General features: G+C 51.3%; 1 protein-coding gene across 1 annotated transcript in view; it reads left to right on the top strand.

The window, feature by feature from the left end:
• Positions 1 to 15540, top strand: part of DTX1 (deltex E3 ubiquitin ligase 1) — a 42904-nt gene that overhangs the window by 23162 nt on the left and 4202 nt on the right. Inside the window, 3 exon segments of the mRNA XM_017889533.1 lie at positions 14598 to 14659; positions 14972 to 15133; positions 15446 to 15507. Of these exon segments, the coding sequence (XP_017745022.1) occupies positions 14598 to 14659; positions 14972 to 15133; positions 15446 to 15507 (286 nt within the window).

Raw genomic sequence — 15540 nt, 5'->3', positions numbered from 1 at the left:
ATTTATCTGTTGACTACTTATTGCTTTCCAGACTTATGTACATATGCTGTACATATTAATTCTATGTAGTAGTTCTTTGATGTATATATTGTAAGTATTTTTCTCCTAGTTTTTTGTTTAACTTGGAAATTTGTGTTTAGTGTTTCATATATGGAAATTTTAAATTACAGTATAAAGTTTAGCAGTCTCTTTGTGGCTTTTGAATTCTAATGTATCCTTTCATATTATGAGCCCAGAATGATGTGCTTCTGTATCTTCTTCTAAGATATCTGTATGCACTTACCTCAAATATAGGTATGTACCTTTACATCTTCAATAATTCTTGATTTTGTTTTTGTAAATGTGTGAGACAGAGATTAAATTTTCCTCAAATGAATTGTCTCAGCAGTAGTAAAGAGTTCATCATCTTTACCTTTCTTATTTGTAATGCCACCTTTATCTTATAGTAAATTCTCATTTATAAAAGGGAAAATTTCATTTTAGTGATACGTTTTTGTGTTATTTTATTTTACTTTTTGAGAAATTTTTTGAGATACAGTTTCAATTCCGTTTTATTTTTTGAGATACAGTTTCACTCTGTTGCCCAGGCTGGAGTGCAGTGGCATAATCTCTGCTCATTGCAACCTCTGCCTCCAGGGTTCAAGCGATTCTCCTGACTCAGTCTTCTGAGTAGCGGGGACTACAGGTGCACGCCACCATTCCTGGCTACTGTGTGTGTGTGTGTGTGTGTGTGTGTGTGTGTGTGTGTGTGTTAGTGGAGACGGGGCTTCACCATGTTTCCCAGGCATGTCTTGAACTCCTGACCTCATGTGATCCACCAACTTTGGCCTCCCAAATTGCTAGAATTACAGGCATGAGCCACCACGCCTAGTCCCCCTCTTGGCCACTGCTGAGCTGGGAGACCTGGGACGAGTCCCTCTCCTTCCTTGAGCCTCAGTTTTGTCATCTGTCAAATGGGAGCAGATCTTCCCACTGTGTGAAAACGCTGCGTACCTGAACACAGCATCTACACTGGCAGTAGTTCAGGCATGGCCGTTAGGACTTATTTTTCTCTCCAGGAGGAGGGTTGGCATGGAGGGCGGGGAAGCTGTAATTTTCCAGGGACGCATCACAGCCAGCCACTACCACCTGCCTGCCTCACCCTTCCCTTCCCCTTTACCTCCTGGTCATTCCTCTCGGAAGAGAGTGCCATGGGGACACACAGAGGTGTGTCCCGTGTGACCTCAGCCTAGGGCAGGCCCAGTGCCAACAGAGAGGAGACTTGAGGGGGTCAAAGAAGACCCCTTGGGGAAGCCTTGTCCAAAACTGCAGATAGACTCACCGAGATCTCAGGGAGATCTCAGGGGGCTGAAGTATCAGTTATGGCCCTATAAAGACAGCAGATGGGCTCTGGCTGCCTTACAGAAAGAGGGGTTGGAGGTCCCAAAATGACAAGAAGAATGGGTCCTAGAATGGCAAGCCAGAGAGAGTGTGGGAGGGGACAGAACCAGGACAATTCCAGGGACCTCTGCGGTAAGAATTTGAGAACCTTCTCTCTGGGTCAATTTCTTGTAACCCGCAAGAAGACTAGAAATCAGAAGGTCGTAGCCAGAATTTTCTTGGAACAGAAAGAAATGGAATGGAATGGAATGGAATGGAATGGAATGGAATGGAATGGAATGGAATGGAATTAGAATACATTGGCATGTGTAATGCATAGTAAAAATAAGAATTGTTACATGTAGTCTGGGAACAGTGCCTCATGCCTGTAATCCCAGCACTTTGGGAGACCGAGGTGGGCAGATCACTTGAGTCCAGGAGTTCAAGACCAGCCTGGGCAACATAGCAAAACCCCATCTCTACAACAGTAACAAAAAATTAGCCAGGCAGGGAGGTGTGCTTGTAGTCCCAGTTACTCGGAAGGCTGGGGTGAGAGGATCACTTGAGCCCTGTAGGTCAAGGCTGCAGTGGCCTATGATCACACCACTGCGCTGCAGCATGAGAGACAAAGCAAGACGCTGTTTCCATTAAAAAAAAAAAGTGCTCCCTGAATATTTTGCATCATTTCTGCATACGTTGAATAGGTTGCGAGGTGAAATGAATTTCTCAGTCACTGATGAAATATTTGAGGTGGATGTAGTGGCTCACTTTGGGAGGCGAAGGTGGGTGGATCACTTGAGGCCAGGAGTTCGAGACCAGCATGGCCAACATGGTGAAACCCCATCTCTACTAAAGATACAAAAATTAGCCAGGCATGGTTGTGCACGCCTGCAATCCCAGCTACTCAGGAGGCTGAGGTGGGAGGATTGCGTGAACCTAGGAGGTGGAGGTTGCAATGAGCCGAGATCATGCCACTGCACTCCAGCCTGGGTGACAGAGTGAGACTCCGTCTCAAAAAAAATTTTTAAAAAGAGATTTGAAAGCTACTGTTCTAGAGGAGGCTGAAAATTACTCAGTTTTCATGGCCCAGTGTTAATTCTCCAAGTATGTGCTGTGGGTGTGTATTCACAGAGCTGAACAAGACAGATAAGGCCTGTGTCCCCCAAGGGCCCACAGACAGATGGGGAGACAGACCTACAGCAAGCAAAGAGTAAATGAAGACCATCTCTGGATGAGACAGAAGTGCTGGGGAGGTAGTGGGACAGGGCGGTGTGGGAGTTCAGGGAAAATCCCTCTGAGGAGGTGGCCAGATGCGGAGAACAGCTGACCCAGGCAGAGGGAACAGCATGAACAACTTCAAGGGGGCTCGAAGGGCGTGGTGTGTTCAGGGAAGGGCTAGAGGTGTGGGAAGGACTAGAGTGTGAGGCGCCAGCAAGAAGGGGAAGGGCACCCCAGGCAGGGCATTGCAGGTGCAAAGGGGCAGAGGTAAGAATGAATCCAGAAGGTTCTGGAGACCACCGGGGGATAGAGGCTCCCTTCTGGAACAGTGGGGGCTGAGATTTTTTTCCCAAATGGGGTACAGGGCCAGGTTGGGTGGCCTCAGGGAAGCCTGGGCTTGGTGCTGCCATCGGTGGGGAGCTATAGAGTGTGCTTGAGCTCTAGAGGGCTGTAGTGAAAACAGTTTTATCTGTGGGGGTGCAGATCGTTAAACATGTCCTCCTCTGACCTGCCAGAGCTCTGTTGTCTCCAGCCACATGCCCCTCCCCCACAGCCGACATCATTTCTCCTGCCCCTCCCTTTGGGGACTATTTCTGACCCTCCCTAAGCCCAGACATTGGCCTGGAAAACAGGAGATGTGGGGTGGGGGAAACGTTGCAAGAACTCCCTCATCCCTCCCCACCCACACAGATTCTGCCCAGCCTCATTCCAGCCCCTCTAACTGACCCTCTCCAGGCAGACAAGCCTAGCTCAAAGTCCCCAACCCTCCATCTCCAAGAAACCCCCCCGGAAAAATCCCTCTGGCTCTCAAGACCCGTGGAGCCTGTTGCTGGGGAAGGCGAGTAGGAGGAAGGAAGATGGGGGTGGCAGACCCTGGCTTCTCCTGCCTAAAGCTTTCCATTGCTGAGGTAGCTGAGGTCCAAGTGCAGCCTGTGAGGGGAAAGGGATGGAGGTGGGGGGTCTCTGAGGAGCCGGGCAGACACTGTCACCCTCGTCCCCAAACCACCTCCCAGCCCTCCCCACCCTGGTCTCTTTGTTTCTATGTCTTTGTTTTTTGTTTTTAGAGACAGAGCCTCACTGTGTTGCTCAGGCTAGGGTGCAGTGACACAATCATAGCTCCCTGCAGCCTCAAAATCCTGGGTTCAAGAAATCCTCCCAACTCAGCCTCCCAAGTAGGTGGGACCACAGGCACACACCATCACACCCAGCTAATTTTTAAAATTTTTTTGTAGGGACGGGAATCTCACTATGTTGCCCAGGCTGGTCTCGAACTCCTGGCCTCAAGCATCCGCCCGCCTCAGCCTCCAAAAGTGCTGGTAATTACAGGCGTGAGCCACAGCACCTGGCCTGTCTCTATGATTTTAAGTCTGTGTTAGTTTCCTAGGGCAGCAGTAACAAGGTAACAGCTTAAACCACAGAAATGTATTCTCTTTCACATTCTTGAGACTAGAAGTCCGAGATCACGGTGTCGCAGGGTTGGTTGTTTGTGAGGCCTCTCTCCTGGGCTTGTAGATGGCATCTTCTACCTGTGTCCTCATGTGGTCTTCCCTCTGGACCTGGCTGTGTCTTAATCTTCTCTTCTTAGAAGGACACCAGTCCTACTGGATTAGGGCCCACCCTAGTGACCTCATTTTAACTTAATTACCCCTTTAAAGATCCCGTCTCTGAATACAGTCACATTCTGCAGTCCTGAGGCTTAGGGTTTCAACACATGACTTCTGTGGGACACGGTTCAGCCCATAACAACATCTCTGTGTGTCTCTTCTTTTATAATTTGCCAATTTTTTTTTTTTTTCGAGACAGAGTCTTGCTCTGTTACCCAGGTTGGAGTGCAATGGTGCAATCTCAGCTCACTGCAACCTCCACCTCCCAGGTTCAAGTGATTCTCCTGCCTCAGCCTCCCAGGTAGTGGAGATTACAGACAGCTGCCACCACACCCGGATAATTTTTGTATTTTTAGTAGAGACGGAGTTTTGCCATGTTGGCTAGGCTGGTCTCGAACTCTTGACCTCAAGTGATCCAGCCACCTCGGCCTCCCAAAGTGCTGGGATTACAGGCATGAGCCACTGCACCCAGCCAATTTGGCAATAATTTTTTTTTTTTTTTGAGACGGAGTCTCGCTCTGTCGCCCAGGCTGGAGTGCAGTGGCCGGATCTCAGCTCACTGCAAGCTCCGCCTCTCGGGTTCACGCCATTCTCCTGTAATTTGGCAATCATTTTAATGGCAAAAACCGCCATTTCTTTTGCACCAAACAATATCTCTGTGTGTCTTGGTCTCTTTCAGTCTTTCCATATCTCTTTGTAGCTCTGTGTCTCTCTCTGTCTCTGTCTTCCACCTCTTCCTCTCAGTCAATCTCTTCCCTTCCCTGGCTTCCTTCTGTCCACCCTCCTTCTCTTCCCTCCTTGACCCAGACAGATCCAGAGCCCTTTACAGGTTGGGTGACCTTGGACCCACTTGAGGCTTGGCTTCTCTAGCCTCAGTTTCCCCATCTGTCAGAGCTAAAACCACCACCTCTCACACAGGCAGACTCAGCAAGGATCAGCATGTAAGGGAGTTGTGAATTCTGCAGAGATCTCCAATGTCATTCTCACCTCCATCCTCATCTCAGCCCTGGATGGATAACAGGGAAGGAGACCCAGAGAGGGGGATTGACTCGTCTAGGGTCACATAGCCAGTAGGGGCAGAGCATCCACCTGGCCAGGGTTTTTTCCACTTGCCCCTGTAACAGACAGGGCGGGGAGCCAGCTGACAGCCTGGGCCTGGGGGACCTGCGGGGGTGGGGAAGATCCGCCCTGTCCCCTGAGGGGTCAGTGTCCAGTGTGTTGGAACACAGCTGTGGAGCAGAGGAACCACACTCAGAGTTTCCACCCCACGTGGTGGGTGGGAGGACAGGGATAGCTGCGGGCCTGTTTCCATTTATCGAGCGCTCCCTATGTCCCCGGCTCTCAATTTCATGCCTTTTTTTGTGTGTATGAGACAGGGTCTGACTCTGTCACCCAGGCTGGAGTGCAGTGGCGCAATTATAGCTCACCGCAACCTCAACCTCCTGGGCTCAAGCAGTCTTCCCGCCTCAGCCTCCTAAGTAGCTGAGACTAAAGGCATGCACCACCATGCCTGGCTAATTTTTAATTTTTGTAGAGATGGGCGTCTCACTATGTCGCCCAGGCTGGTCTCAAATTCCTAGGCTCAAGCGATCCTCTTGCCTTGGCCTCCCAAAGCACTGGGATTACTGGCATGAGCCACTGTGCCTGGCCGTTTACAGGCATGTCTCTCTTAATTCTCACAGATACTCAATGTGGCAGGTTCTATAATCCCCATTTTTCAAATGAGGAAACTGAGGCTCCAAAAGACTAAGATATTTGTACAAGGTAACACAATTAGGACTCAGATTCAGAAACCCAAGCTGACTCGCGTATTGGGGATGCCCTGTCTCCAGCCAGCCTGTGCTGTTTTGGATCGTGGTCCCAGAAGCCCCGCCCTGATTCCTGTGTGACCCTGCTTAAGCTCATCTGCCTCTCTGGGCTTCAGTTTTTGCACCTGTGAAATGGGACTGGCAACACAGGCCCACATAGTCCATCATGAAGCCAGATATCAGGCTTGGATTTCTCAGGCCCGCACCCTTTTTTTTTTTTTTTATGGAGTCTCACTCTGTTGTCTAGGCTGGAGTGCAGTGGCGAGATCTCCACTCATTGCAACCTCTGTCTCCCAGGCTCAAGCAATACTCCTACCTCAGCCTCCTGAGTATCTGGGACTACAGGCGCGTGCCACCAACCTGGCTAATTTTTTACATTTTTTGTAGAGATGGGGTTTCATCATGTTTGCCAGGTTGGTCTCCAACTCCTGACCTCAAGCAATCCACCCACCTTAGCCTCCCAAAGTGCTGGGATTTCAGGCGTGAGCCACAGTGCCCAGCCAGGCCTGCACCCATTTAAATCCACCCTTGTCCCTCCCATCTCTATCAGATTTGTACAACATTGCCAAGCAGATCATTGCTAAAGAGATGTCATTTACGTTTCCATATCTTTGGTTCTTAGTTGAGCCTGAGAACTTTTTCCTGTTTACTGGCCATGAGTGTTTCCTTCTTTTGCCAATTACTTGTGTATTTCTTTGGCTTATCCTTCTCTGGAGCTGTTTATTGCTTCCTTATTAATTTGCAAGTGTTCTTCTTGCATTAAGAGCATTAACCTTTTGTCTCCCATCTTTTCTGTAGTTTGCTGTTTCTTTATAGCATATGTTCATCTGTTTTTTAATTAATTCATTCATATTTATTGAATAATTTCTGTGTGCCAGGCACTGTTTGGGGCCCTGGGGACACAGCAGTGAACTATACAGACAATCCTTCCTCTCTTGGAGCTCACATTCTAGCAGGAGACAAACACAAAACAGAATACATGAATCGTAGAATATGGTAGAAAGTAGTAACTGCTACAGAGGAAAAGTATAGGAGAGAAAGGATGTAGGGAGTGATGAGAAGGAAAGGCCTCATGGAGAACATAATACCTTCTTGAGCAAAGATGGAAGGAAGTTAAAAAGCAAGGCATGGTCCAGGCACAGTGACTCACACCTGTAATCCCAGCATTTTGGGAGGCTAAGGTGGGAGGATCACTTGAGCTCAGAATTTGAGACCAGCCTGGACAACATAGTGAGACTCCATCTTTACACATTTTTTAAAAATTAGCCAAAAAATTAGCTGGGTGTGGTGGTGCTCACCTGTCGTCCCAGCTACACAGGAGGCTGAGGTGGGAGGATCGCTTGAGCCCAGGAGGTCAAGGTTGCAATGAGCCAAGACTGCGCCACTGCTCTCCAGCCTGAGAGGCAGAGCAAAACCCTGTCTCAAAAAACAAAACAAAAAAAACGCAAAAGAAGTGGGGGAAGAGCATTCCAGCATTCCAGATAGCAGAACAGTGTGTGCAAAGGCGCTGAGGCAGAGTGGGCCTGGGGTGTCTGAGAAGGCTGGTGTGGTTGGAGAGGCTCAGGGCAATCGGTGGGAAAGAAGTCAGAGAGGAAAAGGCGCCAAGTCACACATAGGGCCTGGAAGGTTGCGGTGGGGACTTCGGCTTTTGCTCTTCATGAGAAGGGAACCAGCAGGGCTGTGCGTTGGGAGAGACGGGTGTGACTGTTTTAACCGGCTCACTCTGAATGTTGAGCATAGACCGCAGCAGGGCTAAAGCAGGAGCCCAGGGGCAAAGGGACTTTGTTGTGGTGGGTGTGCTTTAGGGTTTTCCTTCCTTTTTGTGTTTTCTTTTTTCTTTAAATTTCTTGCAGTGATTTTATGCTTTTGTTTAAAAGAATCCACATTTTCTTTCTCCAGATCTTCCATAAGTATTACATTTCAGGGGTCTGAAAATGTTAAAGTACTGACAGGTACGCTGTGAAGTCAAGGACCCCACCAGGCCCCTGGCTGCCCACCCTCCCCCACTTTCCTGCCCCACTAGCCACTGGTGTGCAGTGACTGTCACCCCGCCTCACCGCTGCCGCAAGGTCAAACCAAACACTCCCCCCACCTAAAGCACTTCCTGCCCTGCTCCCTGGGAGACCAAACCACACACACTCCTGTCTGCACGTGGCTGCCCCGGGGCCGTGGGAACAGCTGGTCCTGCCCTCCCCTCCCCTACCTGACCCATCCTCCCTGCCCCCAACCATCTCCTCCACGTTCCTTCCCCCACAGAGAGCTGGGCAGGCTGGAGGACCAGGAGGGTGGAAAAGCGTGACCCCACAGCCCCATACCTCTAGATGAATCTGAGCCTCCAATACCACTCACCCCTCAAAAAGTCTCCCTAGGGGAATTTTACTTTCTTTAATCTCTAGAAGATGGTCAGGGACAGAGGTAAGGGGTCCCATTTCACAGAGGGGACACTGAAGCCCAGAGAAGCTCAGAGGTTTGTCTAGGAAGACAGAGGTGCTGGGGTAAGGAAAGGGGAAGTGAGGACCCCAGACAGAGGCTGAGGAGGACTCCATGGGTACTGGGCTTGCGGTGACGTCCTTCAAGTCTCTGCAGTGGGGGTGGCGACGGGGACTTGGCCCCAGGCTGTGTTCCCCAGGACTGTGGGGGGAGGAGGGTAGAAGCAGCTACAAGGCAGAGACAGCCCTAAAAGTGGGGAAAGGTGACAGGCTCACACCCGTAGAAAGGAGAAAAGGGGAGGCTGGGGGGTCCCCAAAGCACTGTTCAACTCCCTTCTCCCCATAATGTAACATCCTCACTTCTGCCCCTTCCTCACCCACTTGGACCCAAATGACTGGGTCATGAGCCTCCTGGGGCTCTTTGGGGGCTGCTGGATAAGTGTGAGGTATCCTGAAGGGGGCCAAGGCCAGTGGGGGGCCTGGAAACTATCATTAGAGAAAGTAACAAGTCTAGGCCTGCTGGGGGTGGGAGGGGAGAGATAAGGAGACCAGACTTTGGAGGGAGAGGACTTGGCTGCCCTAAAGGGAGGGTCAGTTGTCAGTGTGGTCTCCTGCATTCCGGGGTCCTGGGACAGAGAGAGGTGACCAAAGCAGACCGATGGATCCACTTAGACAGCCCTGATCTACCCTGCCCAGGCCTGAGCCAGTTCCAGGATCCAGGTCAAAGACTTCAGCCCACCTGTAGAGCACAGAGGGCTTTCAAGGCTGGCTCAACTCCAGATGGCTCCACAGACCAACCTGGTGGGGTCATTCCTGGCCCCTGACTCGGAAACTCCAGGACCTGGTGCAAGCTGTACCACCGACCAGCTGCGTGACCTTAGTGAAGTCACTTCCCTTCCTGGGCTTCAGTCCCATCATCTGCAAAATAAATGACAAATAGAGTTCATCACATGTGCCATCTCTGCTCCAGTGGCAGTGACTTCCTGAAGCACTGTGTTGAGGAGGATTCTGAAGTTGCATCTTGGCTTAGTGGTAAGGCATGCCGGAATTGATTAGTAATGCCTGTCGTGGGTGCTAGGAGGACAGTAGTGGTATGCACTCATATATTTGACATTCCTGCTCTAACTTTGGCAGAAGAGGCAGGGGTGGACCAGATCACACAGGGCCTGGTCATGCTTAAAAAGGGATAGCATTAGGAGATATACCTAACATAAATGATGAGTTAATGGGTGCAGCACACCAACATGGCACATGTATACATATGTAACAAACATGTACCCTAGAACATAAAGTATAATAAATTTAAAAAAAAAAAAGACTTTATAATGTCAGGTTGTGAGTAGTGCTATGAAAAAAAAAAAAAAAAAACTAAGTAAGGTAAGGACAAAGATGGGCTTTTTAAAAATAAAGTGGTTGGGCCAGGCGCGGTGGCTCACACCTGTAATCCCAGCACTTTGGGAGGCCGAGGCAGGCGGATCACGAGGTCAGGAGATCGAGACCATCCTGGCTAACACTGTGAAACCCCGTCTCTACTAAAAATACAAAAAAAAATTAGCCGGGCATGGTGGCGGGTGCCTGTAGTCCCAGCTACTCGGGAGGCTGAGGCAGGAGAATGGCATGAACCTGGGAGGTGGAGCTTGCAGTGAGCCAAGATCGTGCCACTGCACTCCAGCCTGGGAGACAGAGCGAGACTCCATCTCAAATTAATTAATTAATTAATTAATTAAAGTGGTTGGGGCCAGGCACAGTGGCTTATGCCTGTAAACACAGCACTTTGGGAGGTCGAGGAGGGAGGACTACTTGAGCCCAGGAGTTCAAGTCCATACCAGCCTGGGCAACATAGTGAGGCCCTGTCTCCACAAAAGGTTTGTTGTTGTTGTTGTTGTTTAAGCTGAGTGTGGTGGTGTGTGCCAGTAGTCCCAGCTACTCAAGAGGCTGAGGTGGAAAGATCGCTTGAGCCCAGGAGTTCAAGACTGCAGTAAGCAATGGTTAAGCCATTGCACTCTAGCCAGGGCAACAGAGCAAGATCTTGTCTATAAATAAATAACTAAATAAAGTGGTTGGGAAGGTGTCTCAGATAAGCTGACATTTGGGCAGAGACCTCTGCTAAGTGAGGAAGTGCGCCATGAGGATATCTGGGAAGAGCACCTCGAGAAAGGGTCAGAAAGTGCAAAGGCCCTGGGGTGGGAATGTGCCTGGCATGCTTGAGAAAGAGCAGAGAGACCAGGGTGGCTCGAGTGGGGTGGGAGAGGGGTGAACACACCGGAAATGAGGTTCAGAGGGTAGGTGGGGGCCAGATCAGGAGGCCAGGTATTACCATGAGCAAAGTGGGAGCTGCAGGGGGAGTGAGAGCAGAGGACAGACGGGATCTGATTCAGGGCTGGGAAAGGCACAGAGGCTTGCATGGTAGTGGGGCCCAGGCCTGCCTTCTGGTCAGAGCAGGTTTTGGGGAGGGCCTGAGGGACTCCTCAGGTCCTGTGCCAGGCTGGGCCCACAAAAAGGCAGAGCTAGGGGTGAAGGCTGGCTCCCCTTCCGGGAGCAGCGGTCGCTTGTCCAGGCAGGAGGATGTTCTCACTGACTCGGAGGAAACAGCATGTCCCACATCAAAAGGGGGCCGGGCGGCTCCCACGCTCAGGGTTCGTGGGAACTCTGCTACCCTGGGTTCTCGCAGGAGGCCTGCAGATAGAGAGAGGCTGGTGACTACCTCGGGACTGTCCCCCAAGCTCACTGATGGGTAAATAAATAACAGCCCCACCGTGACACCCCATGCACAGTGCTCTTCCCAGGAGCAAGACTGACTTTTGTAATCTAGGGCTATGTGGTGTTTAAGGGGCTCCAGAAATTTCAGGGCAGCTGAGATCTAAATCCTTCCTTTCCTGGAGTACCCTCTATCTAACTCCTAGGCCAAACATTCAGCAAGAGCAGGGCTACCCACTGGGCCAGACTTTGGGCATTATATAGACCTGGGGTAGCAAACTGGCTTTACTGATTTATAGAGGCTGCCTGGAGAGCTGTACTGAGGACTCTGCTAAGCTTGAGAGAGTGCTGTGATGGATTAGTGATGTCTGCCACAGGTAGGAGACCAACCAGTGGTGGTATGCATGCTAAATATTTTTCTTTCCACCCATTTTATAGGTAGCTCTGGAGAAAAAAAAGAGATATTTTCTTCTTGTGAGACAGAAAGGAAGAAAGAGGTGTGAGAGAGACCTAGACTTCACTGGTGTGTCTGCACTAGAGGTGCTTGAAGAATGGGCAGGGAAGAGGAGAAGCTTGAGGGAAATACCTCTATGCATTCCTATAAAAGTATGGGGAGGGAGGAAGTTAGAGTGGTGAGAGCTGCCCACCTCAGGAAGGTCCTGGAGGATTATGACAGACCCTGAAAAGGGTCAAATGAATACTCAGCACCCCTTTTCATGGGCACCCCGCCGCAGAGTGCCCGACAAGAAAATCAAGACACCTTCACTCTTATCCCGGTGCCAAATGATGAGCTTTACATATTTTAACACACTTAACCTTCACAGGACTCTATCCCCATTACAGATGGGGAAACTGAGGCACAGTGCTTTCTTCCCACCTCCACTGACCAGGTCCTGGGGGACCCAGGGTACCTGCCATCCCATCCTGCCTCCCTCGGGAGCTGTGTTCATTGACTTCAGTCACGTCACACCTCCTCAAGGGGCTCAATCCAGATGTCTGCTCCAGACCTCTCCACAGCCCTCAGAGGGGTCTGGGATGGGAGTCCTGGCCACATGATACTAGCCAGTATAGCTGAGCAGCCACTGAGTGGGGGCGTGTGCGCTGTACCTGTGTGCATGTGTGATTGTGCATCTGCGTGTGTACGAGTGTGGGCCTCCCAGGCTGAGTGTCTGTGTGTCAGTGTCGGGAGGTGTGGGTCAGAGCATGTGCGCATGTGTCCTCGCATGCAGTGAGTCAGCGTGTCCTCCTGTGCCCCCATGCATGATGTGAATCAGTACGCATGAGTACTTCCCCACAGGCAGTGCGGAATCGTGTGTCTGTGTGTGGATGGCAGGCCGTTCTGCAGGCTGCAGCGCACCAGGTGCATGTGAGGGCTGAGCGCGCCAAACTCTGGGTTTGCTGCCCACTTTACCCAGCTCCGTGCAGCTGGGGAGAGGGGCGGCAGTGGCAGGTGCAGTACTGGTCTACATGAGCCACCCTTTCTTGTCCATGGAGTGTCCTTCCAGGGGAGAGCTGTGTGTGCTTCTGTGTGTATTTGTGTGTCCCCATGTGTGCACGAGTCTCTGTAGGTGCGGGGAGGTGTTCCCTGGAATATGTGAGTGTGTGTGTATCTTAATCCATGTATGTTCGTGGGGGGTGTGCCCTGAAGTGTGCCTGTGTGTGTCCATGTATGTGTGCAGGGTGTGCATTCCGTGGTGTGTGCAGTGCATTCCGCAAGTAGACGGATGGGGAGGGAGGCTCCCTGATATGTGTGTCTGTGTGTGTGCATGTATCTGTGGTATACGTCCTGGGTTGTGTGTGTGTGTGTCTGTGTACTTAAACATGTGTGTGTAATGTGTCCCGGGAGGTATGATAAGTCTGTGTGATCTTCTCCACGTCTGTGTGTATATCTGGATCTGTGGATCTGTGTGGATGGTGTGTGCCCTGGGTGTATATGTCTGTGTGTCTGCACCCACTGCAACAGTACCCAAGCCTGCCAAGGGCACCATTTGCTTGAAGATGCTTTCTGGTGCCAACTGTGCATGCCAAGGACAGGTGACCAGACAGCATTGGACAGGCTGTGACCTGAACAGGCATGTCAAGAGCCAAGGCGGCTGCTGCAGCTCCTTCTCCAGCTGTCACTGCTCCCAGCCCTTCCTGCTCCCTCTCATGGCACATCCCCCAAGGCCTTCAGGCTGCCCCCTGGATTTCAGAACACCCCTCTTCATCAGAACGTATCCAGCCAGGGTTCCATGCCCATCAACAGCAAGACACCAGTTTCCCTGCATAAACAAGTGCTGAAGCCAGGAGGACTCAGGCAGACACACCGTACACATCACTGCAAGCTCTCCTTGAGTCCTCCCAGTGACTCTATAAGTGAGATGTTAATATGCCTGTGTTACAGATAAGGTAACTGAGGATCAAGAAGTTAAATGATGTGTTCAAGGTTGTCACTACAGCAGTTTTGTGGTTTCCTCTCTAAGATGGAGAGAAGTTACACCGGGACTTAGTGCCTGAGAAGCAGACAGGTGAAATTACTCGGCCAGGATTGCACAGCTGACAGTGATGATACCGATGGCTGTGCTTTTAGTATCTGTTAGGTACCAGGAACTGTGCTTGGCCCTTGACACATATAATTTCACGGAATCCTCACAGCAGTCAAAAAAAAAAAAAAAAAGGTACCATATTATCCCCGTTTTACAGTCCACCCCTTACAAGAGATGAGATTGATGTGCTGTGTGTCACCCAACTCATTAGTGGTTGCACTGAGATATGAAAGCAGCTCTGACTGACTCCAAAAGCCAAAGCTCTTTTGAGGGCCAGGAGAAGAGGAGAGTCAGGATACCTTTTCCTAGGGGCTCTTCATTTGAAGAGAGGATAGTACCTTGTCACGGAAACTGACATCAGTAAATTTCCAGAAGAGAAAAAAAAAAATCATCACCAAATGCTTTTGAAAACCTGAATTTATCATTGTTAATGATATGTTCTTATGCAGGGCTTGTCAGAGCCTTTAATATGCTCAGATATGTTGTGAATTTCAGAGAGGGAGACAGTGACGTGTTCCTAACTTACTTGATTCCTGAATCCTTCTTTCCTGGAACATTTTATGGAGATTAATAATGCTACATCTAACAAGCTTTGAGAGATGCTAAAATAGTTACAACACTAGTAGTTGGGTTTCAGGCACAGCGGCCAATGAAAGGAGCCCTCAGAGCCAAAGCGCCCTCTCGAGGGAGGAGCTGGCTGTAGGGTAAGGAGGGGTCTGCACTAAAGTCTTAAGGGTGCATCCCACTGGAACCTGGGCCGAGGTCCTGGCCACCCCCACCCCATAATAGGATGTCAGAGTAGAAAGAGAGTTTCCTGGAGGTCACTGCAGTTGGCAGAGAGAGGTACAAAGAGGCCAGGGTGTGTGCCCAGGAGCCAGAGACAGAAGGCAAGCTAGGTCCCCTGACGTGGCGTCGGGGGCTAGAGTCCAGCAGCGGCGTCTCCTCTTCTCCCCGCAGGGTCCCCGCGCTCCCGGTGAAGAACTTGAATGGTACTGGGCCGGTCCATCCGGCCCTGGCAGGTGAGGTCTGGCCCGGGGAGGGAAAGAAGGGCGGGGCCCACTAGGAGGCAGCCCGCCTGTCACCCGATGACCCCGCCCCCGAGATAGGCCGGTGGGCGTGGCCCGGAGGAAACGCCCCTTCCAGTGGGCCCAGGACACGGGGTGGGCGTGGCCCGCAGAAGGCCCTTCAGGGGCCTTCAAGGGGCTGAGTGGGTGTGGCCCGAGAGTGCAACCCTCCCACCCACAGGAGGCCCCCGGGATTCCCAGGGCCAATGGTCGGGGGTCTGGGCGGGGATGGCGCCCCGCCCTCTAACCGCGCCCCCCGACCCGCAGGGATGACCGGGATACTGCTGTGCGCGGCCGGGCTGCCCGTGTGCCTGACGCGGGCCCCCAAGCCCATCCTGCACCCGCCGCCAGTGAGCAAGAGCGACGTGAAGCCCGTGCCCGGCGTGCCCGGGGTGTGCCGCAAGACCAAGAAGAAGCACCTTAAAAAGAGTACGCCCTCCGCCCCCTGCCTCACACGAGATGAACCCCACTAAGCCTTGACCACAACTGTGTGACCTCTGGTCTCCAACTTATTCTTAGCATTTACGACCTCACCTCTATTGCCTGATCTCAACTCTCCTTGCCCTGGCCCCATCTTTCACCGGCTCTTGTTACAGCTAACCTCCAGCAACCCCTGACCTCTGACCCTGACCAACCCTTTCTACCCTGACCCCTGCCCTCTGACCGCTGACCCAGTTCTGAGCCAAGCCTTCAGGGACAGACTCTGGGTACCCTCAAACCCACCCCGCTGTGTCCCTGCAGGTAAGAATCCCGAGGATGTGGTTCGAAGATACATGCAGAAGGTGAAAAATCCACCTGATGAGGTGAGGAGGGGTGAGGGGGTGAGGGGGTGGGGG

The sequence above is a fragment of the Rhinopithecus bieti genome, unplaced genomic scaffold, assembly GCF_001698545.2.
Source record: "Rhinopithecus bieti isolate Rb0 unplaced genomic scaffold, ASM169854v2 scaffold_19610, whole genome shotgun sequence".
NCBI classification, from domain to species: Eukaryota; Metazoa; Chordata; class Mammalia; order Primates; family Cercopithecidae; genus Rhinopithecus; species Rhinopithecus bieti.
The sequence above is the reverse complement of the archived record's forward strand: the minus strand, read 5'-3'. Positions and strand labels throughout refer to the sequence as shown.